The sequence below is a fragment of the Myotis yumanensis genome, unplaced genomic scaffold (assembly GCF_028538775.1).
Source record: "Myotis yumanensis isolate MYYU_CA2020_CCGP unplaced genomic scaffold, mMyoYum1.0.hap1 SCAF_22, whole genome shotgun sequence".
Classification (NCBI taxonomy): Eukaryota; Metazoa; Chordata; class Mammalia; order Chiroptera; family Vespertilionidae; genus Myotis; species Myotis yumanensis.
In genome coordinates, this window is record NW_027223773.1 from 14931151 (window position 1) to 14955216 (window position 24066).

At 59.6% G+C, this 24066-nt stretch overlaps 1 protein-coding gene across 1 annotated transcript in view; it reads right to left on the reverse strand.

The window, feature by feature from the left end:
* Nucleotides 1-373: 373 nt before the first annotated feature.
* Nucleotides 374-24066, reverse strand: part of COQ8A (coenzyme Q8A) — a 40625-nt gene continuing 16932 nt past the window's right edge. Inside the window, exons 2-15 of the mRNA XM_070401333.1 lie at nt 22386-22571; nt 18922-19335; nt 18609-18675; nt 9035-9109; nt 6326-6451; nt 4338-4423; nt 4092-4232; nt 3664-3745; nt 3459-3552; nt 3077-3218; nt 2779-2886; nt 2600-2665; nt 2269-2355; nt 374-1637 (exon numbers count right to left, since the gene is read on the reverse strand). Coding sequence (XP_070257434.1) covers nt 1353-1637; nt 2269-2355; nt 2600-2665; nt 2779-2886; nt 3077-3218; nt 3459-3552; nt 3664-3745; nt 4092-4232; nt 4338-4423; nt 6326-6451; nt 9035-9109; nt 18609-18675; nt 18922-19335; nt 22386-22562 — 1950 coding nt within the window. The 5' untranslated portion in view covers nt 22563-22571 and the 3' untranslated portion in view covers nt 374-1352. The remainder of the gene's footprint in view (nt 1638-2268; nt 2356-2599; nt 2666-2778; nt 2887-3076; nt 3219-3458; nt 3553-3663; nt 3746-4091; nt 4233-4337; nt 4424-6325; nt 6452-9034; nt 9110-18608; nt 18676-18921; nt 19336-22385; nt 22572-24066) is intronic.

Below are 24066 nucleotides of genomic sequence, written 5' to 3' on the forward strand. Positions count from 1 at the left end.
GCGGCTGATTTCTCACGGGTTTCACTGCGGTTCAGGAGCGCGGACCCTGCTGGCTGCCACTTTCCCAGTTGCCAGCATTGCCGAGTTCCAGCTTCTTGAGCAGCTGTGGCTTTTCTGTGTGGGGTAGGGCCCTGGGGTGCGCAGGGGAGTTGCTGGGGTGGTGATGCGGAGCTGCCCCTCCCCCTTCCTTTCTCCTCCCAAACCCCTTTCTCTGATGATGAATGTGGGCTAAGCCTTCCAGCTCAGGCACTTTTCAGAAGCCTCACACTGGGCACATGTGCAGGCCTCGCAGGAACATCTGGAGGTGGTGGGTGTGCACTGACCTTGGGCTCCTCACTCGTTAGGAGGGAAAGAATTCATGCCACAACGGTAGGATGGTTTGCCTTTTTTTGAAAATACATTTTTATTGATTTCAGAGAGAGAGAGAGAGAAACATCAGTGAGTAGAGAGAATCATTGATGTGCTGCCTCCTCCACGCCCCACACTGGGGATCGAGCCTGCAGCCCGGGCCTGTGCCCTGACCGGGAATGGAGCCATGACCTCGTTCATAGGTCACCGCTCAACCACTGCGCCACGCCGGTTGGGCTGTTTTGCTTTTATTGAAACAAGTAAATCAGACAATTACAAGAATTTTACAAAAATTAACAGAGCCTGTGAGGACCCCCGGTCTAACCATGTGACATCTGCACGTTCGTATCACTCCACCAGGGCCCTGGGCCCGGAGGGGAAGGAGGGTCCCCCACACACCGTCGTCTACAGCGCTACGAGACCAGAGCTGTCTCTCTCTCTCCCTCTGCTGCTCCTGACCCTACCCATGGGAGGCAGCAATTCTCCAGAAACTTCCAGTTCTCACAGTACAGCAACCAGCCAGAGAGCAGGCCTCACTCGGGCAAACAGTACTTGTGGGCACTGCTCCCGTCCGACTCCGGGTGCCGATCACAAGCTGGAGAGGAAAAGGGCAGAAAACACGCACACACCTTCTAACTCATGTTCAACAGCAGCCGAAAGGGTTCTCTATTTTCTTCCTGGTGGCAGGGATTCTCGCCTTCTGGTTAACACTCACATTAGGTAAAACCCCTGTTACTAAGAGGAAATAAAATTGCCTTTTTATCTTTATCTAGAGGATTTCAGAGGCTCAATAAACAACTGTTAGATTCTGAAAGAGGAGCTGGGGTTTCATTCTCATTCGTGCACACCTCACTCCGCACCCTCTTAGCCATAAAAACCCTGATAAGCGCTGGCAATGGGGCTCCAGCGGCGTCCCGGTCAGAGCCCGCCACCCTCCCCGCGGGCAAAGGAGTTTAAATGGAGCGCCGCCCCCACCAGCTTCCTGCTGGTTCCGTGGCCGAGTGCTACTGCCCGTCCCGCCTCTTGCAGTAGTTGCTGTAGGCCTCCTCGAACATGTCCTTGCAGGGGATCTTGGCCTTCAGCTTGGAGCAGATGAGGAAGGAGCCCCCCATCTTCCTGTGCAGCGAGTAGGTCTCCTCGGGGGGCGGGATGAGCCGGTGCTTCAGCATGATGGGAATCAGGTTGTGGATCTCCTCGGTGGTGCTCTGGGTGCCGAAGTCAAAGGGCTCCTGAGAGGCAAAGGCCTTCCCCAGCGTGAGGATGGCGTCCACGTGGGCATCCTCCATGGCCTGCAGGCACAGAAGGAAGGGATCAGCCTGCCGCCCGGAAAGCTCGGTTTGAAGCTGAGTGTTTCATTTTTAACAAGATCGATCCTGGTAACCAGAGCTGGAAAGCAGCATTAATGCGTGACCTGGGCTCCGTGTGAGACAGAAGGGATGGCAGGGCCTGCAGCCCAACGCAGGCAGGAGGGCGCCCCACCTAAAGGCACGCAGGTTCAACGTGTGTGCAAAACACACTGAAGAGTTTTCAGGCCCTAAGAACAGGCTCGAGTGCTGCCGTGAGCGGGCTGATTCCTCCCCGCTCCTAACCCCCGAACTCCAGGCGCAAACCTCCGAGTTGCTGGAGTGAGAAGGGAAAGCCACCTTCCCGACAGGTCCCTTAAGCACCCCACTCGGCTGCCCCAGGCCCTGCCACTCAGAACCTCGGGCACAGAGGGGGGCAGGGGCTGGCTTTCAGGCACCGAGCTGCCGGGGCTCTGCAGCGAGGGTGGCTGTCACCTCGTGTCACCCATTTATAAACGGAGGCTCTGCTGTGACTGCAAAGGAGTCCACCCCCACCCCCGCACCACCCCGCCCCCTGGCAGGCCCCGGAGTATGCCTGGAGCGGCAGACATGAGCCACCAGGGCCACGGGCGCGCACCTTGACCTCATAGCCGGTGAGGAACTTCATCTCGATGGACTTTTTCAGCACAGCCTCCCGGTCCTGGTCGGCGGCCGCCCTGATGATCTGGGCACACAGAGGAGCTGCTGGGGCCAGAGCCACCCTGCCCGCCCCCAACACTGCCACCCGGCTCACTGTTCCTCCCGGACCCTGGCCCCGAGGTCCCAGCGGGGCCGGGAGCCTGGCGGGGCCATGACCTCCCCAGACTGATCACAGGACAGGAGCCGTCAGCCTCCCTCCCTCCCTCCCAGTCCCCACCCCCAGCCCTGCCTCAGGACCACATGGCTAGGCCCTGCCCCACCCACCCTACCTGGATGTAGAGGTCAGTGAAGGATCTGTCAAATTCCCGAGTTGCCCCAAAGTCCAGGAGAGCCACCTGGGAATGGGCGAGAGCAGGGGCAGGTTGGCAACTGGGGGCTGAGACCCCAACCTCGGAGCCCGCTCCAGCAGAGACCTCCGGCCCCTGCCCTGCCCCCACGCAGGGCTCACCTTGTGCTGCTCAGGATCATAAAAGAAGTTGGACCAGTTGGGGTCTGTCTGCATGAAGTGGAACTCAAACAGCTCCCTTAGGCACAGGACCAGGATGTGGTGGCAGATCTGGGGGCGGGGAGAGAGCCCGGTGACTGAGAGTCTAGGGCTGGGGAAGCCTGACTCCCAGCCCCACCTTCTGCCCAGATGACACTTAGTTCCAAGGGAACTACCTGGGGGCAAGGGGAGGACACGCAGCCCCGTCCCCCTGAGCCACACAGGGGTCACCTGGAGGCTGCAAGGCCAGCTGCAGACACACCTCGTTCCGGATCTCCTGGCTCAGCCCCTCCGCCTGGTCGAGGGGGAAGCCAGACACGAGCTCTGTGGTCAGCACGTGGGGGCTGCAGAGCTCGTCCACGACCTCGGGCACGTAGAAGAAGGGGTGGTCCTTCAGCAGCTCCCTGTGGGGCGGAAGTCACACCGGGCCAGCTCCCCCCACACCCACCCTGGGGGAGACAGGCAGGACAACAGGGACTGGCCAAGTGGGACCTGCTTCTCAGTGGGCAGGACCCGGGCCACAGGCACCCACCCCTCAGGACCCCTTCCCCCCCTGGGCTGCCTGAAGACGGCCCCGCTGTCCTCTGCTGGGGACAGCAACAGGCACGGGGCCCCCAGCCCAGCGGCCCCGCCAGAAGCTGTACCTGAACTTCTTGGCACAGGCGGCCTCTCGCTTGTAGTCGCACTCAAGGGCCAGCTCCCGCCTCAGCACGTCGATCAGGTGCTCGGGGAACAGGCCTGGACAGGGTAGGAGGGTGTCCGGGTGAGCCGAGGGCTCCCTAGGGAGGCCCCCGCGGGTACCCAGAGCCCGTCCCAAATGCCTGCCGGAGGCCAGGAGCGAGCACAGACCTTCCGGAAGCACGTTGCTCATGTTCAGCACGGCCATGAGGTTGTTGACGTCGCTGTTGATGCTCTGGGCCACGCCAGGGTACTGCAGGGGGAGCAGGGGGTGTCCCATGAGCAGAGCGGGACCCCGCTCCTTGGGTGAGTCACAGCTGCCTACCTCTCCCTCCCACCCCGTCTCTAGAACAGCCGCCACTCAGGGCCCAGCCCTCCAGCTCGGGCCCAAAGAGACAATCACGGTCCCATCCTCGCCCACGCCAAGCTCCTGGGGGCTGTTCCACCCCCACAGCCACTCACTGGGCGAACCCGTTCCAGCGCCCAGTGCTGACCAGGCGCTGGGGCCAGAAACGACGACACAGACCCCGCCCTGCAGGGCCCACACCACGGCCGGCTCCCCTCGCAGCCCCTGTGGGACGCGTGCACCCAGCGCCTACCTGGATCTTCATGGCCACCTCACGCCCGTCCTTCATGCGCGCCAGGTGCACCTGCCCGATGGAGGCGGCTGCGAAGGGCCGCTCCTCGAAGTACTCCAGCTTGTCCCTCCAGTTGGGGCCCAGGTCACTGTTGAGAGTTTTCTGGAGGGAGAGGCAGGGAGGGACCGTCAGCCCAGCCCAGCCCCTCCCAGGAGGCCCCGCAGCTCCTCTGCAGCCCAGGCCCCGGCACGGCACCGCCCGCCTCACCGTCATCTGCTTCAGGGGCATGAAGTCCGCGCTCTGCCGCACCCGCTCGAAGATCTTGGCCAGGTGCGGGTTGATGAAGGCGTCGTCTGGAAGGCAGAGGAGTCATTGCAGAGGGCCGGCCCCTGGGGAGGAGCGCACGCACCCTGCCCGTGCGGGCTCCTGGGAGAGGCTGCTCTGCCCTCCCGCACACTGGAGCCCAGGCCCAGTGCCACCAGCAGGCCCCGCCCAGCTCCTTCCTCGCACCCGGCACACAGGTGGACAACAGCTTCAGAGGGACGGACGCTGACCTGGCTGCACACTCGGGGCCCTGCTGGAGACAGCGCCCCCAGCCCCTCACCGCTCTGCCACGAGGCACCGGGTGAGCCTGGGCAGCCGGGCCCCGACGACAGGCCGCGTGGCTCTCTGAACCCACCCAATGACCTGAGAAGGTGCGCTTCTTAGAAATAACAGCCGTAGCTTTTCACAATTATAAAAAAATAAATTTAGGAAATAAAGGATAAAAATGTGTAAAAACCCACAATCTGGTCACCTGCAGGGAGTTACTTTTTCTTTCTGACCCTTTTCCCGGGTTCCATCCAGAGCACTGCCTCCAGCTGCTCAGTTACTGAATGTTCTGAATCGGCTGTCGTGGGAGCCCCCTTCCCCCACCCCCGGCCCTGCTGCTGCTTCACTGGCTTCAGCTTCTGTTAACAGTCACGCCCCGAAGGACGTCTCGGTCCGTGACCCCACGGCACCATAAGGTCCTAATGGAGCTAAAAAATCCCCATCACCCAGTGACCTCACAGCCGCCATGACCTGGTAGCACAAGGCCTGCTTCACGCTGTGGTGATGCTGGTGCCAACAGACGAGCACACACAATACGGACCGTTTGTCGCACTCGATCGAAGTGGCGGCTGCTGCCTCACGTGTACTATACTCTCTACTTATCACAAGAGGCTCGCTCTGTCTCACAGGATACCGGCCCTGGCCAGGTGGCTCAGTTGGTTAGAGCGCCATCCACATCCACCAAGGTTGTGGGTTCGAGCCCTGGTCAGGGCACATACAAGAATCAACCAATGAACACATCCGTAAGTGGAACAACAAACCCATGTTTCTCTCTAAAACCAGTAAATAAAACCTCAAACAGTCACAGGTTACGCCAGCAGCAGCCCCACACGTCCGTGTTGACACCTGATTGCATCACCTCCTGTGCTGGCTCGGTCCTGTGTTCTGTGCAGTGGTGTGTGGAACAGGCGTGGGGCCAGGAGCCACAGGCTGAACCGACTAGACTTGTGTGATGTTTGCCCCGTGGCACCGCCTCAGAGGCTTTTCCCAGAACGTGTCCCTGTGACTACGCGCACGTGACTGCCCGTGCGAGCGATGAACCCGCGACAGCCCCGCAGCCGGGCCCTGACCGTCCGCGAGGCTTCCCTCGGTGTCACTGGACGTGGGCGCCCGAGTCGGCCGTGCACCACCAGACATCAGCTAAGCGCTGCTACGCGTGCACACAGCCCGGCAGCACCACCCTGTGCCCGCCGCCTGCCCGAGCGCCTGTCCCACTGGCCGCTCCACGAGCCCATCCAGCTGCTGGGGCGAGGGCCTCGGCCTCTGGGGCGTCCCACCCTCTGCTCGTGGGGCCACACGGCGCCGGGCTGTTCAGCTGCCTTCCCTCCTTGGGCCACGTGCTCCTTGCCTCCAACACCAACTGGCAGGACCGTGAGCCCTCTTCCCGCTCCCTCCAACCACGGGGGGGGGGGGGGGGGGGGGGGGGAGCGGGGGGGGGGGCGGGGGCGACAGCAGCCAGACTCGTCCACTTCTGAGATGCCAGGACCACCTTAGCCGTCTCTCTGCTCCCAGAAGGAAGGTGACTGGGCTCCCGTTTCAGACCCTGTTTAACCGTCCCTGCTGGCACTAGCCAGGATCGAGCAGGAGGAGCCGTGAAGAACCCCTCCCCGTTGGGCTGAAGCGCGCTGCCCCCCAGGTCCGCGCACCAGGCAGGGCCCACTCACCCTGGATGCTCAGCATCTGGCCCAGCTTGAGCGCCGCCCCGCGCACCTTGCACAGCGTGCTCACGATGCGCTCCGCGTTGGCCTCCGACAGGAAGGGGCTGGAGTCCAGCACGGCCTTCTTCCCCCCTGTGGGCAGAAGCCAGGTCATCGCGGCACCCACCACCCTCTTGAGTGCCAGGGCTCGCAGGGGGCCGTCGGGCAGGTGCAGGGCCTGAGGACCCCCTGGCACACCCCAGCCCACGGCCAACTGGCTGTCTTGGGCCAACACCATCACCCCCACCTTCCTTGGTAAACGCAGAGGCAGGAACGTCGGGGGGGGGGGGGGGGTAGTGCCATTTGAAAAAGCCCAACAGGCTCCCTCCTGGATGCCCATCAAACCCCAAGAGCAACACAACTTCCACACCCACCTCCCTGACGCTGCAGAGGCCTTGGGAACACGCCGGCACTGCCGACCCCCACCACACACACGCACGCACACACACACACACACACACACCAGTGCCTGGGCCTGGGCCTGGAGAGGGCACGCTGAAGGGCAGTCAGCTGGAGCTGGGGACAGGCATTGGGAGGGAGGGACCCAATGCACAGTGCCAGGCCAGGACAGAGGTCGCCCAGCACGTTCACACAGGGCCAGCTGGCTCAGGGAGGGGAGCTCAGGGTCAAGGACAGCACCCGCCCGCTGTGCCTGCCTCTCCCCTCTGCCCAGAGGCCCCTGCAGTGACCTCAGGGGTGCGGACGACCTGTGTCCCGGACACTAGGGGTGGGAGGGTGCGCGGCGATGACTCAATGGGGTTGCAGGGGGGCCAGCCAGGGCCCAGTGCCCTGTATCCACCTCAGCGGCCCAACCTAAACACTGAGTCTGCCCTTGTCCTGGGGGGAGGCGTGCTCGGCGCCCCCTCTGCCCTCCCCAGCTCCTCAGCACCGTTCACTGTCCTGCAGCCTATGGCACTCGGTGCTCTCCTGCCTGCTGTCCTGGGAGCCCCGTTAGGTGCCTGGCCCAGCCCTCAGAGGAGGACTGAGCTAGGTCCCAAGGAGGGAACAGGAGAGGTGGCTTGCAGGGGACCCCCTGCCCCCTGCCCCAGGGACTGTATCCAGCCCAGCCTCGACGGAGTGGGGTGCACAAGGTGGGGTGCAGTTTGCAGAAGAGAAGCCCCGAAGAGAACATGCGCATCTGCCAGCCTCAGGGCAGCCCTGTCGCTCACTTAGGAGTCAGGCTCACTCCTGGGTCCCAGGCGGCAGGGGGTCCCGGGAGGGTGAGCGATGTCAGTTCTGCAGGGAGAGACCGAGCTGCTGGGGGCCAGGGGGGCAGCCGTGGGCAGGGCTCCAGAATGGCTGGACCAAGAAGGGTCCCCAGATCACACCCCAGCTACGGCTCTGTCGCCAGCGGGGACACGGCGGGTCCTGAGAATAACGAGGAGCCGGGCGGCAGAGCATGGTGGGCCTGCCGCTCAGGAGAGCCTCCTCCAGGGCGGAGCTGGCCTGGCTGATCAGCGCCCTCCAGGCCACGGCATCGCAGGCCTGTCCTGAGAGCTGGAGCAGAGGTGGGGGGCTGCCAGCCCCTCCTACCTGGCCTGAGCCCGTCCTCTGGCTCCTGGGCCTTGACCTCCAGCCAAGGTCACTGCTTCCCTGACAAAGGACACCGGCTTGAGCCTGGAGCCAGTCCTAGCCTCCTCCCTGCCCAGACCTGCTGGGCGAGGACGCCCGCCGTGGGGGAGGGAGGGTGCTGCTCTCCCCAGGAAGCCAGGCCTCATGTCCAGTGTCTCCAACACTAAAAATACTCCCGCTAAATCCCCTGTCCCCAGCCCCTTCCAAGGACACACGGTGTCCCCTGTCCTCAGGCTGTGGGGACAGCCTACTGCCTTCTGTCTAGGAGGTTCCTTGACCCACAAAAGGGTCTTGCGAGTGAAGAGGGGCCACCCCTGTGACTGGCAGGCCCCTCGGAGCCCAGCCCTGAACTGGCAGCCTGGGCAACAGGGACAGGACAGGGGTGTCACAGGGGGCCCTCCTGGAAGGGAGAGGAGGTGTCAGATACTGGAAAGACTGACATCTCCTGGAGAGACGCGTGTTCTGACCTGACCCCTGGCTGACCCCGGGAGGCAGGGTCAGAGGTTCAGGACCTTTGCCTCAGAGATGGAGGACCCTGTGGGATCTGTCCCAGCAGCACCCACAACCTCAGCCGCAGGAGCCCTGGGTGCCTGACCAGCCAGGCCCCAGGCCCCAGCAGCTCCAGAGAGCAGGGGCGGGGCGGGGGCCGAACCTCAGCTCCATTGGAGGGGCCAGGGCGGCAGGGTGGGCCAGGATGGTGGGGTGGGCCAGGGCGGTGGGGTGGGCCAGGATGGTGGGGTGGGCCAGGATGGTGGGGTGGGCCAGGGCGGCGGGGTGGGCCAGGATGGCGGGGTGGGCCAGGATGGTGGAGTGGGCCAGGATGGTGGGGTGGGCCAGGATGGCGGGGTGGGCCAGGATGGCGGGGTGGGCCAGGATGGTGGGGTGAGCCAGGATGGTGGGGTGGGCCAGGGCGGCGGGGTGGGCCAGGATGGTGGGGTGGGCCAGGGCGGTGGGGTGGGCCAGGGCGGCGGGGCGGGCCAGGATGGTGGGGTGGGCCAGGGCGGGCCAGCACTGGAGCAGAGCCGCCTTCAGCCACCAGTGAACGTGCCCCAGAGGGGACCTGGGGGCCCCAGAACACAGGTGGGACGTCAGGGCCCAGCTCACCTGAGGAATCCTCAGAGCGGAGGGTCTTCTTGGCGACTTCAGCCAGGGCTCCAAAGCCCAGACCCACAGCCAGACCTGGAAGGAGGGGAGGGCGCTGGGTATTTGCATGGGAGCGGGCTGCTGCCTACTGGCCTCCACCCACAAGGCCCCTCCCCCACCTCCACACACACACACACACACACACACACACACACGCACGCGCACACACGCACCCCTCAGCTTCCCAAGGACCCTCGAAGGCACTCCAGACCATTTTTTTTAATCCTCACCCGAGGACATGCTGGGAGGGATGGAGGGATGGAGGGAGGAAAAGAGAAACAGAGAAAGGGAGAGGGAGGCGGAGGGAGGGAGAGAAAGAGAAAGAGAAGGGGGAGCATTGAAATGAGAGGAGCATCCATCGGTAGCCTTCCGTCCGCACCCCAACTGGGGTCAAACCAGAACCCAGTGTGTGCCCTGACCAGGGACGGAACCAACTCTTCGGGGCACAGGACGGCGCTCAGAGGACAGAAATGTAGGGACACACGTATCTGTTCTTTTCAGAGAAGATCTGGCAGGTGCATCTGTCCCCACCCCATCACCTTTGCTCATAGACAGGCGACGGGACACACAAACACCCCAGGACAACACACAACAGAGAACGAGGCTGGGAGGACCCAGCCCAGGGGAGAGGGGCCAGGAGCGGGCGCCCGTGGAAGGCAGCCCCGCCTGCGCCGTCTGGGAGAGGAGGCTCAGGTCGTCAGAGCCCTGACTGGGCTCCTCGGAGGAGACCACACGACGGCCTGACGCAGCCGCTGCAGCGAGTGGGAACATTCTGCAAAAGCAAACGGTCGGGTCCCCAATCCAAACTGGGAGACGCACAGGAATTCAGGCTGCAGCCCTCACGCAGGCACCCACAGTGGTCGCAGCCCTCCCTCTCCCTTTTGCAATCTTCTAGATCCAAGTTCCTCGGGGCCTGGTGCGCCCGGAGGCAGGGAAGCGGATGGTCTCAACTGCCAGGGAAGGCCTGCCTAGAGCCTTCCCCTCCACTTTCTAGCAGGTCTCGCTGCTGGGGGTGGGGGTGGGGAGGGGGGGGCACATGAGCAGAGAGAGGATGAAACCAGGTGGCTGAGCACAGGGACTACAGCAGAGGCCCTGGAAGGCACTAAAGAGGCCCTCAGGCCAGCGGGCCCCAAGAGCACAGCCCGGGGCCCAGGGGCGGAGGGAGCAGCAGCCCCCATGCCCAGAGGGGACAGCCTCACACTGGGTGCTCTGATGAACCAGGAAACCTGCACACATCTCCCAAATTTTATAAAAACAAAGCTCCTGCCTCATAGTCACTGGAGATTAAACACCTGAACTAAGTCATGAGGTGCTTCCCGTGGGGCTGGCACAGGTGCTGCTACAACCGTGTTTGCTGTTATTACCGTGGCTCCTGTCCAACATGGCCGGACCGGTCCTGTCCGAAGGAAATACCACGCCCGCCACACAGGGAATATTTTTACAAGCAAAAAGCATGTAAAATGAATTCTAACATATATTTTAAGCCAGTTTATCCAAAACGTTATCATTTCAACAAGTACTCAGTATGAAAATTATTAGCGCCCTAGCCCGTTTGGCTCTGTGGACAGATCGTCGACCTGTGGACTGAAGGGTCCCAGGTTCGATTCCGGTCAGGGCACATGCCCGGGTTGCAGGCTCAATCCCCAGTGTGGGGCGTGCGGAAGGCAGCTGATCAATGATTCTCTCTCATCGTTGATGTCTCTCTCTCTCTCCTCTCCCTTCCTCTCTGAAATCAATAGAGACATGTTTTAAATTATTAGACATGTTTTACAGTGTGTGTCTCGCCTGCGCCTGGCTCAGTCTGGACCAGCCACATTTCAGGTGCTCGCCCCGTGTGGCTGGCGGCTGCAGCGCGGGAGGGGCAGTCCGGGGCCAGGAGAGGCTGCACTCTGCAACCAGCGAAAGAAGCCACTGTCATCTGGGTGCCCTCGGGCCCACCAAGGACATCCTGGTGGACTGGCATGCAGGTGCCAGACCTGTTTTCCCTCTGGCGGTCACTGGGCACAGCGCTGGGAGCCTCGTCTCCAATTAAACATTAACTCTCCTGCCCACCCCTCACGTTATCTGACAGGAAAACAAACGATAACAACCTTCAAACTCTAGCAAGTTTCACTAGTGTCTGCATCTAGATTTTCCTCTGCCTAGATCAAGTCCAAAGAGCCTGGCCATTGGGAACAGACACTATGGGTGTGTGTGTCTTTTTGTGTCTGTGTCACTGTGTGAGTGTGTGTGTGTGTGTGTGTGTGTGTGTGTGCTGTGAGTGTATGTGTCTCTGTATCTCTGTGTGTCACTGTGTGAGTGTGTCTCTGTGTGTCTGTGTCTGTGTGCGTGTTTCTGTATGTGTGTATGTGTCTGTGTATGTCTCTTTGTGTCTGTGTGTCACTGTGTCTCTTTGTGTCTGTGCGTGTGTGTCTCTCTGTGTATCTATCTGTGTGTCTGTGTGTGTGTGTCTGTGTCACTATGTGTGTCTGTGTGTGTGTCTCTTTGTGTCTGAGTGTGTGTGTGTGTCTGTGTGAGTGTGTGTGTGTGTGTGTGTCCCCCGAGTGGGGGGGCGGGGTGCTGAGCCCCTCTTCTGCAGGCAGAGGCACCCCCCAGCTCCTCCTGCTGGGCCCCTCAGATCTTGGTCAAACTGTTCCCAGGCCATCTCCAGGCTGCAGGTCAGAGCCCAAACTCTCCAAGGCCCAGGGCCTGTCATCAAATCACTAACCAAGAGAACTGGCTACAAGGTGGCCACAGGCTCCTGCTGTGACCCTACATGCTCCCTCAGGACCAGCCCAGGGCCAGGCCCGCCAGGCAGCCCTGACCTTGGCCTCCAGAGCTCCTGTGTGTGACTGAGAAACGGTGGCTCCTGGCAAGCGGAGAGCAGTTCCCAGAACTCTGCTGGGGGCAAGGCCAGACCCAGCTGGATCCTCCTCCTGTCAGAACGGGCACCTCCGCCCGGATTCTCCAGGTCCTGGCGAGGACACCCAGAGCTGCTCGCTGTCCGTCCCCTGTGGCCCATCGGCCCCCCAGCACCCGGAGCCCTCAGGACGGCACGCCTCTCCCCCCACTTTCTGATTCCTCCTCAGGCCCAGCCTGGCTACACAGTCTGCTGGGAGCCCCGAGAACCAGCGTGGAGCCCGCTTTCAGCCCAGCCTGGCCTCCGTCCCAGCCGTTGAGACGGCGCCAGCACCTTCTACGAAAGTTCCTGACATTCCATTTCCCTCACAAACGGAAGTTTACGTCAAGAAATGGGGTGGGGAAAGGGGTCGGAGGGGGCTCTCCCCCCGGCCGGGATCTGGGAGCCGAGGCCCAGCCTGGCCCCTGCCGCCCGGAAGACGCTCTGGGGTCACCAGAGCCCAATGTGGCCCTTCCTGGATCAGCCACTGGGCTTCTGGCCAGAGGCTCCGGGGCTAAGAAAAGGAGACAATGAAACGCCTTCTAACAACAGCGCGTTGGTGAGGAGCCTGGGGAAGATGCACAGGAGGAAGTGGGGAAAGGATCTCAGGACCCCAGGCTCAGCAGGGGAACGACAGGCGCGGGTGCTTCCATGTGACAGTAGGGCGCGTGCACAGCGACAGCACAGGGCACTCCTGCGGCCTGACAGCGGAGCCCTGTCTGCATTAGCACATCTAACGACCCTGAGCTGGCAAGCAAGTCCACAAAGCAGAGGTCCTCTGCTTCCGGGCCCGAAGGCTCGGTAATTCAGTCCCCTCTCTGCATCGCTGCGTCCTCCCTGCCAGGCCCTTGGGGGAGAGGCCCTGGGGGGGGCGCAGCCCACAGCGCAGGAGGAAGGGGACAGGGAGCCCCTGGAGGAAGCTCCCTGGAGGGCGTTCCGCAGGTTCTCTGGGGCTGGCCCTCCCCACTGGGTAGGGGAGGACCTAACACACTCTGCTGACTGCAGGGGACAGGGCACAGGGACAGGCAGCCGGTCAGACTGCCATCGGTGAGAGGGGTCCCTGGGCGAGTGGGGCGTGGCTCAGCCCGTCATCTGTAACGGAGACAAGAACTGCCTGAGCCTCCTCCCGCCCTCAGAGGGAAAAGGACACACAGGACCCTAAGCCTGGCCTGCCCAGGCCGCGGAATGTCTTGCCCCACAGCAGCCCTCCTGGCTGCTCAGCGAGCCGGCGCTCGGGGCTGGGGGACAGGCTGCACAGCACATGCCCTCGGGAATCAGTAAGGAAACCGGCGTCACTAAGTGCCACCCCACGAGGGGCCAGAGTGAGTCCGGCCCTGGACACCACCCTGTCAACCCAGGGCCCGGTCTCCACAGCCACCAAGAACAGCAGGTGCCCATCAGTCAGTATTGTGTGGAGAAGCCTGACCTCAGACAAGGCAACGAGGGCAGTGTGCCAGGTCAGAGCACACAGAGGAGGCAGCAACACTCTCCCCTCCCGCCCTGGCCCTGCCCCAGCTAAAGGCCTCACCACTACAGGCTGACTCTGCAGGCCCAGGGGTCTCCATCAGTGTCTAGACTCTAGACACAGAGATGGTGGGGTTGAATCTATCACAAACTCAGTGACTCAACTGACTTTCCTTTTATCTTGGAATCATGGCTAAAATATCCTTTTAGAAGACCCATAAGCAGGGCGGGATGGGTGCGGAGGGCCAGGGCCAGCCGGGGAGGGCTGCCCAGGCAGCGCTGTCCCCCTCTCCCCCCATCCCCCTCCCCACCATGGCCGCCTTTATAATCTTATGAGGGTGGTGGCATCGTACACCCGCTTCATGCCCTTGGGCCCCAGCGTACTTGCCGCGCGTCACTTGTGCCAGGACAGACCCTAACCCAGGGACTCTGCGCCAGATCGGAACATCAGCTAACGGCTGACCACTGCCGGCCCACACCTCCCACCCACGTGGTTTGTAACTCTGGGCTTGAGAGAGAGAGCAGGGCTTGGAGCGCATCATGATTCACCATCCTTGGTGACGGCCACTGGCACCTGCCTTACCACCTCCTCAGTAACAGAGAGAGAGAAAGACCCCAAGTACTGGAGAGACCAAGCTCAGCAGACCCTGAAAAATGCCGAGCCTTCAGAACCTTAACACCAACGTGGCTAAGAATACCATCATGTTCCTGGGAGATGGAATGGGCGTCTCCATGGTGACGACCGCCCACATCCTCAAGGGCCAGCTGCACCACAACCTTGGGGAGACCAGGCTGGAGCTGGACAAGTTCCCGCACGTGGCCCTCTCCAAGACACACAGCACCAACGCTCAGGTCCCCAGCAGCACAGGCACTGCCACTGCCCACCTGTGTGGGTGAAGGCCAATGAGGGCACCGTCGGGGTGAGCGCGGCCACCCAGCACTCCCACTGCAACATCACTCAGGGGAACGAGGTCTATCCCTGGGGGGAGCGGGCCTAAGCTATCAGTCGGACATCCCCTGAGGGCTCCCAGACTGCAAGAGGGCACAGGCTGAGCTGAGGGACCCCCCCTCTGTCCCCCCAGTGCCTCTAGTTTTTTAATAAAAAGCCCTGGCTGAGTAGTTCAGTTAGTTAGAGCATCATCTTGATACACCAAAGTTGTGGGTTGGATCTCAGTCAGGGCACAAATAAAAATCAACCAACCTATATATATAAAAGGCTAAGTGTCTGCCTGGGTAATGACGTCACATAGCAACACCCGGCTTCCTCTCCCTAGCAACTAGCCTCCTTGCACTTTCTTCAGCCCAGGAACACGGCTTGCTTTATAGCAGGTGGAAACACTTTACACTGTAATCACATGTCTGTGAAGCGTTTTCCCATGCCTCATCTCATTTGATCCTCACAGAAGTCCTGGAGTTGGTAGATAGGAGACTCGGTGGAATCCCATTTTCTTTTCATTAGCCAAAAAATGGAGATTTAGAAAGCTTAGAAACTTGATCCGACTGAAAAGAAGAAATGGTGGACCTTGAAAATGACTTCAGGTTTTCTCACTGCACAGAATATAGTCAAACACTGCTGCAGTTAAATATTTTACCCTTTGTTCTCCCTGTGTGATCTACAATAATAATCTGCTTCATGTTGATAGTTACTGCTGTGTTGCTGACAATTACCTGAACGAGAAGTTGGGGTGCTTCACTGGGCTGGACAAAGTTTACCTAAATCAGAAAGCAGGTCTAATTAAGCAAGTTTATTCTATGTCTATAAAAGGCTAAGTTGACTCCGCATGTGCAATACATATAAAGCTCTCGCTAGTGCCAATTGCACGTGTGTGTTTCTATCTGTCACTGTCGATAGTGAATTTGGTTGACACTTCTATTATAGAGAAAGGGCGAATAGCGATATTAAAATATCTCTTCTAATCCTTTTAATGGAAACAAGTAATCGATCTCTCTCTCTCCCTCTCTCACTCTGAAATAAATTTAAAAAGAAAGTAATGTTACCCAACTAATAGCCACTGTGTAAAGCAGGGAACGAACCATGCCAAGTCTTCTGGGGAGCAGGGACCACTGGAGGCCACCAAAGCAGTGATTCTCAAACTCCTTCTGGTAGTGGCACCCCAGGACCTTATGTTCTGTGTAACCCACCCTTCTCTTCTGTTAATACTGTTCAATATTAAAAGTGTTCTTACAGAAGAGGAATTGTTAACTGATACGTAGCCCATGGCTAAGCAGCATATTTGTGTCAGAGTTCAGAAAGTAGCTCCAGCAACCAGACATTCTGGCTCCAGGACACTTGCTGACTCTCAACGATAAAAACCGGACCTTGCCCTGGCCAGTTTGGCTCAGTAGGTAGAGCATCGGCTTGCAGACCAAAGGGTCCCGGGCTCAATTCCAGTCAAGGGCACATACCTCGGTTGCAGGCTCCTCCCCGGCCCAGGCCCTGACCAGGGCTCGCACAGGAGGCAACCAAGTGATGTACTTCTCTCACATCAATATTTCTGTCTTTCCCTCTCACTTCCACTCTCCCTAAAAATCAATGGGAAAATATCCTCGAATAAAGATTTAGAATAAATAAATAAATCCTATATCATAAAAGCCTAATATGCAAATTGTCCCCTTGGGCAGTCGTTCGACCAGGAGTTCGACCGCTCGCTATGACATGCACTGACCACCAGGGGGCGGCATAAAACATGGCAGATGTTGGTGACGTGGCGCTGGCAACAGACAGCAGTGAAGGCGCTGCCGGCTTCGATGGGCCCCGACAACAGTGGGACCACAGTGGGACGGTAGAGCAGGTGAGCGGGCAGCACCAGGCCAAGGCAGATGCGAGCGGGGGTCCGATCACCCTACAGACAGCGACCAGCAGCGGAGGCGGGGGTTGGGGCCGCCACCTGGCTCCCAGGCACTGAGAGAGCCGATTGATCACCCCACAGGCAGGATGGTGGAGCAGGTGAGGGGGCAGCGCCAGGCCACGGTGGGGTGCCAGGCGGGGCTGCAGGGCTGCAAGGCTGGGGGACAGGCCACCCCGAGGGACCCACCCGTGCATGGATTCATGCATTGGGCCTCTAGTAAATAAAAAATAAATAAATAAATAAATACCTGACCTCTGCTCAACCAGCTTCCAGATAACCATTAGACTGGACTGTGCTGACTTACATGAAGAGAACTTTTAATGCCCCTGATTTCTTTCTTTCCCCCTCTCCCTCCCAATGGAAACCCTGCCTACACTGAGATGTTAAGATGGTCGTTGGGACGGAGTCGCCATCTTCTCAGGCTGCTGGCACTTGAATAGACCATCCTTCCTTACATCAGCCCCTGCCTCTTGAGTATTGGCTTTCAAAGTGGCAGGCACCAAACCTGAATTTGGTATCACTATGAGGAACTGTTTGAAATGCTAACTCAAGTAAAACAAGGCAACAGTTTTGTGCTAAAATGTAAATGACACTTTATACTAGACTATAGCAACAGATGTCAAATTTTAAGTTAGCCATGTACAAGAAAACCTTAAAGTTAAGAAAATTCTATCTGATTAACGCAGTCTGCTCTACACATTAAGAAGACAGTCACCGCTCTAGGGTTGGTGCCCAGACACCTCCCAGAAATTAAAAAAATATACACACACACACACACACACACACACACACACATATATTAGAAGCCCCGTGCACAAATTCGTGCACAGTGGCGTCCCTTGGCCTGGCCTGCGGGATCAGGCCGAAACCGGCTCTCCGACATCCCTGAGGGGTCCTGGATTGTGAGAGGGTGCAGGGGAGGCCAAGGGATCCCACCAGTGCACTATCGGGGCCGGGGAGGGACGCGGGAGGTTGATCAGCTGGGGAGAGACCACGGGAGGGCTCCAGGGCATGTCCGCCCATCTCGCTCAGTCCCGACTGACCGCACCCCAGAGCAAGCTAACCTACCTGTCCGAGCACCTACCCCCTGGTGGTCAGTGCATGTCATAGCAAGCGGCTGAGCAGCCTTAACATATCATTAGCATATTACACTTTGATTGATTGAATGGCCAACCGGACGACCGGACACTTAGCATATTAGGCTTTTATTATATATGATTTTTTTTAAAGATAGCCAGCCATCAACATTAGGACTCACTCCTGGGTCCAGCTCCCGGAGCACAGAGGCCATCCTAACAATGAGTAGAATGTGGCTTCCAAAAGAGAAGAGACAACAGAGAACAGTATGTATGTACACAGGAGGGGAGATGTATAATCCAGCCCAAGCAAAGGAAAAAGCAGGTAGTCACCCGATTGTGACCACTCATGGCCACTCAGCACTGGCATCATCATGAACCAAGCAGACCTCTGTTAGACACAGTCTTGAAAATAACCACTTGCCCACGGCTCATATGTGAACTGAGTTCATTAACTTTCTGGAGAACCTTCTGAGGACAGCCATGCTTTAGAGGAATGTGCTCCCAGTTACTCTGTCTAGAAGTACACCATTCCAAAGGAGATGGTGTTTTCAATAGGAACGTCTTAGTCAGTAATTAAGCAAGAGATGTGACAAGACAATGTCAGAAAGGCAGATACAACTGCTGTAAGCCTTCACTATAAAATGATCCTTCAATGCTGATAAAAGAGCACAGGTGTGCTGGGCACAACGGCTACTCAAACCCCCAAAGAAAAGGACAAATAAAGCCCACAGCTCTACGGCATCTTAGAATGGACTTGAAATGCCGGCAGCTCAGGGCCTCGGCACCTCATTGTCATTACTGATGCCCCACAAGCCTGTGGGGACCCGGCAAATGGGTCTCCAAACGGCTGGTTCCCGGAGCAAACACCACTCTGTCTAGTTAGCCACACAGGCCCAGTGAGGAACTCCCGCACTATCCGGCCTCCTTCCTGCAGAGGCCTCCGCAGGGCTGAACGGCGGGGAGGCCAAGGTAGTAGGAGAAGCTGAAGCTGCAGACACGGAACCCCAAGCGTGGCCTGAGAAGCAAAGCTGCAGCTCACCGTGTGGCATCAGCCACACCAACCCCTAGGTGAGCTTAGGCACAGCGGATTCCAATAACTGAATCATCCACCCCTGGGAAACATCCAGGAGCCCGTACTACTTCCCCAGGACACCTGTGGGCCCCGCCCTCTGCCACCTCCATGCTGGGGCCAGGGTAGGCCAGCCCCACTCAGCCAGGACTGGCATGCCAGGGCAGGGGAGGGCACAGACACACAGCCGCCTTACCTCCGAAGTTGGCCAGACGCCCAATCCTTGTCACCGGCACCTTCCGCTCCCGAGCCCGCTCACTGAGCTGGAGGGACAACAGAGAGAGCCCTCAGGGACAGCGAATGGGGACAGGGCCGGCCTTCAGGGGCTCGTGCTGCCCCCATCCCCTCTCCACCACCAAAGACAGCAGTTCTGCCGGGCAGCACCTCCACCACCAAGAGGCCTCCATGTTCCCAAAGCCTCCAGACCACAGCATCCCCGGAGGGGCCTGACACCAGCACCACCGGGGAACCACCCACAGGGCCCACTCCAGGGGCCCTCCCGGACGCACCATCTGCTTGTGGGGCTTGCTCTCGGGGCGCGCCTTGGCCTGCCGGGCCTTCTCAATGTCCTCGGCTGTAAGGCCCCCCACAGGGGACTGGTCCTGGTGGAAGAACCTTCGCTGCAGGCCAGTGGGACAGAAGGGGGCTCTGCTATCTACAAAAAGCCTCCCGTCCCGCCTGCCCAGAGGAGAGGCAGTCTGCCCTGGGAGCCCAGCTTCCCTAAAGGGTCCACTGTCAGCGTAGGCAGGAGCTGGGCCCTTGCTGCTGGCGTGATCCTGGGGTGGAGACGACGGCTGGTCCTGGGAGGAGGCTGCAGAGAAGTCTGCAGAGGCGCCCTCGGCCCTTGGCCCTGAGAAGTGGAACTCTGATTCTGGGTCGTCAAAGCTCTCCGACACGTAAGATTCTTCATGCTTGTCCTGCTCCTGCAGGGAACAAAAGCCAGCGTGAGAGGAGCAAGCGGTAGCCCACCCTCCTGTGCCCATCCCCCTCTGCACAGGACAGCACATCCCCACTGCCCCGCCTCTGGCCTTGCAGAGGGTGACACCACATTACTCCCGAGGCCTGTGTAGTTCTGGAGGTGAGACCTGGATCCCAGTCCTGCTGCTGCCAGGGCTCCGCTGTGCGGTCACTGAGAACCTGCTGGGTGTCCAGCCAGGCCCAGGCCCGTTAGCACCACTCCCAGCAAGTTCCTCCTCTATTAATCGGGGCTAAGGACAGGCCTCCAGGGCTCTGGGGTGCGTGATCCAGGGAAAGAGACAGGAGGCCTTTGAGAAGCCAAAGCATAACACAGACCAGCGAGGGCAAGGGCAGTGTACAGACGGGGACACCCCACCACTCCAGGCCAGCGCCTCGCCAGACACAGCTCCCCTCACCAGCCACGGCCTGCCTTTAAGAGGCTCTCTCACTGGACGACTTGGCACAACCAGGTCTGGCCTGCCTGTCCTTGGGAGTTGGGGGCACATACTTTCCTTGTAACAACTGAAAAGACCTGATCTTCAGGCCCAGATTCCTTCTGCTTTAGAACTCGGAGTGACCTTGGGTGAGTTCTCGGCTACTTCCTCATCTGAAAACAGGACTCCCCACAGTCACAGTTTTGTGGGGGCCACAGACAAGGCACAGACAGGCCAGGGGAACAGCGCCAAGGAGGCTCTAAGTGGAACAGCACTGACTCCTGAGGGAGGTCAGGAGCCTGGGTTCCGTTCCACTGAAATGGACTCAGTGCACAGTGCTGCCCGCGGCTCTGCCCACACGGAGTCGGTCCACAGCCTGCGCACCCTCAGCTCTACAGGCTACTGCCTCCAGGGACGGAAGGAGAGGAGGCTGTGACTCTCATGCCCAAATGAGAACAGGCTGAGGGAGCCGAGGTGACCTGGTAAAGGCCACCAGCCGGCCATGCCTCAGAGCAGAAATCAATCGTATTGGGTTCTCTGGGTACCTCTCTGGGTACCTCTCAAGATAGCCAGGCAGCCCTGGGTGAGGGGCCTGAGGCAGGTTCCTGAGAGCCACAGCAGAGCCCCTGTTGCCCCTGACTCCGTGTGGCCGCCTGGCCCTGCATGGCCATGACTGGCTTATGTGGCTCTGGGCCTCTGGGCAGGGAAGGGCCCCGTGTCTCGATGGGACCAGACCTGGTGTCTGCTGCATGAAGACGTGAACAAGCCCCTGGAGGGGCTGGAGGGCGAGGTTTCCGGAGGATCTGGCCTCCATCCCCTCAGAGAGAAGGGAGGCACAGGCCTACGTGCTGAGGGAGAGAATGGGAGCACACGGAGGCCAGCACCCCACTAATGTCCACCTCGTGGTGGGCAATGGCCTCTCCCTCCTCCCTCCTCCCTCCTCCCTCCAAATGACTGTCCTGGGGGATGGCCCTGCCTGAGCAGACAGAGGAGCGGGTGGGAGCCTGGGCAGGAGGCCCCTCCCCTCCCAGGGAGGCCTGTCCAGGTCTCCACGCTGCCGCACGCCTGGGAGGCCCAGTGAGCTGGACAACTGCCCCTCCTGAGTGTTCCACAAGCACCACATCCAACAGGAAGGCACTCTCCTCACTAGGAACGGCACTCGGGCCGGAGCCACAGCCCAGCCTCACAGAGGAGGGCAGGAAGAGGACACACAGACCTGATCCTGTCACTTAAAAACCATGGGCCTCGCACCCAACTTCTTAGTCTCCATCTCCCCACCTGAGAAAGGGGTGCACATCGAGGCCTGCCCCTTTCCAGGCCAGCAGTGAGGCTCAGGAGAGGTCCCGAGAGTGAGACTTGTGAAGCTGAAGGCATCTGTGGTGAGAAATAGCCACGTGGTGCCACGGAACCCTTCGAGAGCAGCAGAGGGGGATCCGGGACCTACGACTAACCAGAGGCCTCAGGCTGTGACGGCCTCAGCCTGGCGGAGCCTGAGTGTCCTTTGTCCACAAGGTCAGCGACCACAGGGGAAACGGAAGGAGAGGGAGGTGTGCTCACGCACACGGGCGCACACAGCTTCCACTCCCCCGGGACTTTCAGAAACAGTCACTGGGGACACCTCGGCGGACAGCCCTCTGCTCTATGAAGCCCTGTTATAATCACCTGTCCTGCGCTCATTTCTACCTAAAACCTTCCCCGTGGTGGTAAAGCAGAGGCTCTCTGGTCTGTGGCACAAAAGACAGCAGGAAAGACGAGAGGAAGACGAGAGGCGGAGCGGAGTGGTCCTCAGCTTTCACCCAGGAAAGCAACACAGCAGCACCCAGAGACCCACAGAAAAATGCAGCGGGCAAGTGGGAAAAGCCTGAGGAAGCCCAACGGACACAGCCTCCTGTGGCAGCTCCATGCGGAGGCGACAGCAATGGAACACGCTTCCCAGCCTGGCCGCCCCTGCCCAGCGGCTCTTGCTCTGCCCAGTGGAGCTCTGACAGCGGGTGGCTTCCATCACTTCTTTACAGAAATCAGCCCAACAGACAACACTCGTTCACACAGGGAGAAGGGTTCTGCCCTCTAAAAACTGCTCAGTGACGGCCACATGCCGGTTCCTTCCAGCTGCCTCCACAGAACACAGGCAAGTGTTACTTTTTCCTGTGATTTTTTTAAATTCCCAAAATTAAAAAGGCTTCTCTTCAATACCTCAAGACAGGCCAGAAACTGAACACAGACCAGGCAGAGGGAACGGGGCCAGTCACCGCGATCCCCACGGACAGGGCTTGAGACCAAGGCCTGAGCTCGGCACCCGTGCCTGATCAGCCAGGGATCTCCTAGTGGAACGCGTGGGCTGGGCCGCTTGCTCCTGGGGCTCCTCTCAGCTCTGTGAAGCTTCCTCTAACTAAGGCGTGAGTCACCCAGCAGCCTCTCACAGGGGCCCTATCCCACCCGGAAGGGTAATGGACTACACTAACCAGTGGGCTCTCTGGCCCTGGCCACAGGGAGACCAGCCACCCTAGCTGTGTCCTAGTCTTACCAAGGGCTCCAAGTCCAGCTTCCCTCCGACTGGCACCCCGCTGGCCCAGCCTCCTTACCTGCGCCGTGCCCAGGAACATGCTGAACTGCTCTGCAGCTGTGGACTGCAGGGCCCGGGCTGCCATGATGAACTCCGCACCAAGGCCGAAGTGCTGCAGGTGGGTTTCCACGGCTGCCTCCGTCAGCTTGGCAAGGCCTTTGAGCACCATGATCGCATCCCCCATAATGGAAGCCATCCTTCAGGGCTGGAAGAGAGCAGGCAAGTCAGGCAGGGGGACACCACACCTCATACAGGGTCACACTCACACTGATCAACTCCCCGTGATCCTGGGCAGAAGGCAACTGGTTTGCACTGACCTCCCTTTTGACCTGGGCTGACAGAGCAAAGAGAGGAAGGGCCCAGGGCTCAAGGTCTGCTCTGGGCCACTCCCTGCACGGCAGCCCTGAGCAGCATGCAAGGCCCCAGGGGCCGGCTGTGCACCCTATGAAGCACCCTAGGAGACCTAGAGAGGGAAGTGACTCGCCTGAAGTCTCCCGCCACCAAGCGGCAGAACCAGAACTTGAACCGGGTATACTGACTTAGTCCAAGGCTCTTTCCTCTGGACCAAACTGTAGGCTGGGGAGGGAGCACCTGTTCCCAGAGCAGTTCCCAAACAGGGCTGCCTGCCCCTGCCCCTGCCCCTGCCCAGCTGCACTCGCTCTGCCCGGTGAGGCCTCTGACAGACACCCACAGACCACAGGGCAGCCAGCGCCCACCCTCCTTCTCAGACTCAACTACTGGGCAAGCCAGTGTTTTCAAACCACAGTCCAGACCACAGTGCAATCCATCTGGAAAATCCGAACCAGCATTAAAATGCAACGACATGACGTGAACAGAAGAGAAAGCGTCAGAGGTCCTATGGGAAGGACTGTCTTATGAAACTTGTTTCCCTCGTGTGTACACGTGAGCTCCTCTGTCTCTTTTTTCTCTACCGAGTCAGTCTAAAATGTGTTTCTTAACGTAGGTCAGGGCCAAAGAGGCTGAAAGTCACTGTACACAGTGGTACCTCCCAGGGTGCGGACTGCTGTCAATCACCCAAGTATTGTTAAGGTCTGCTAGGGGGCTGTGTGCTGGGAAGGCCCTGTTAACAAACTGGGGCTGAAGAAAAACCACAAAAAGGAAAGGAACAGCAGGACACCCCAAAGAAGGTACACTCTGGACAGGGCAGGGCAGGGCAGAGCTGAGATGAGCTAAGAGTCTCAGAGATCAGACAGAAGCCAGAGAGGAGAGGGCGTGGGAGCAGGCACTGCAGGCAGGGGACCTGCATGAACAAACACGTGGAGGCTGAGGAGGAAGGTTACACCTGGACGCAGGGCGTGGGCCACAGGAGGGAGAGGAGGTCACAGACACCGTGGGTCCCTCTTCCCTTCACACGAGTGAGCAGAAGCACATGCTGGCGGTCCGGTAAGAGCACACCAGGACCGACCCGAACTCCAGGGCTTCTGAAGATGGCAGGCGGGCTCAGGCCCTCCTGCCCTTTGCAGGGAGCAGCCCAGTCAGCCCAGGATTCCTGCGGGATCAGCACTGCCCCTCCGCAGGGCCCAGCTGCTTTTATTTGAAAGGAGACTTGTAGTGACAGCCAGGGAAACCCCCTGGTGCACAGGAGCCTTGGGGAGCCGAGCTGACCCACCATAACCTGCCCCAGGAACACCTCCACCTGCACAGGGCTGGGTGCTTTCACTCTCATCTCCTTTTAACCT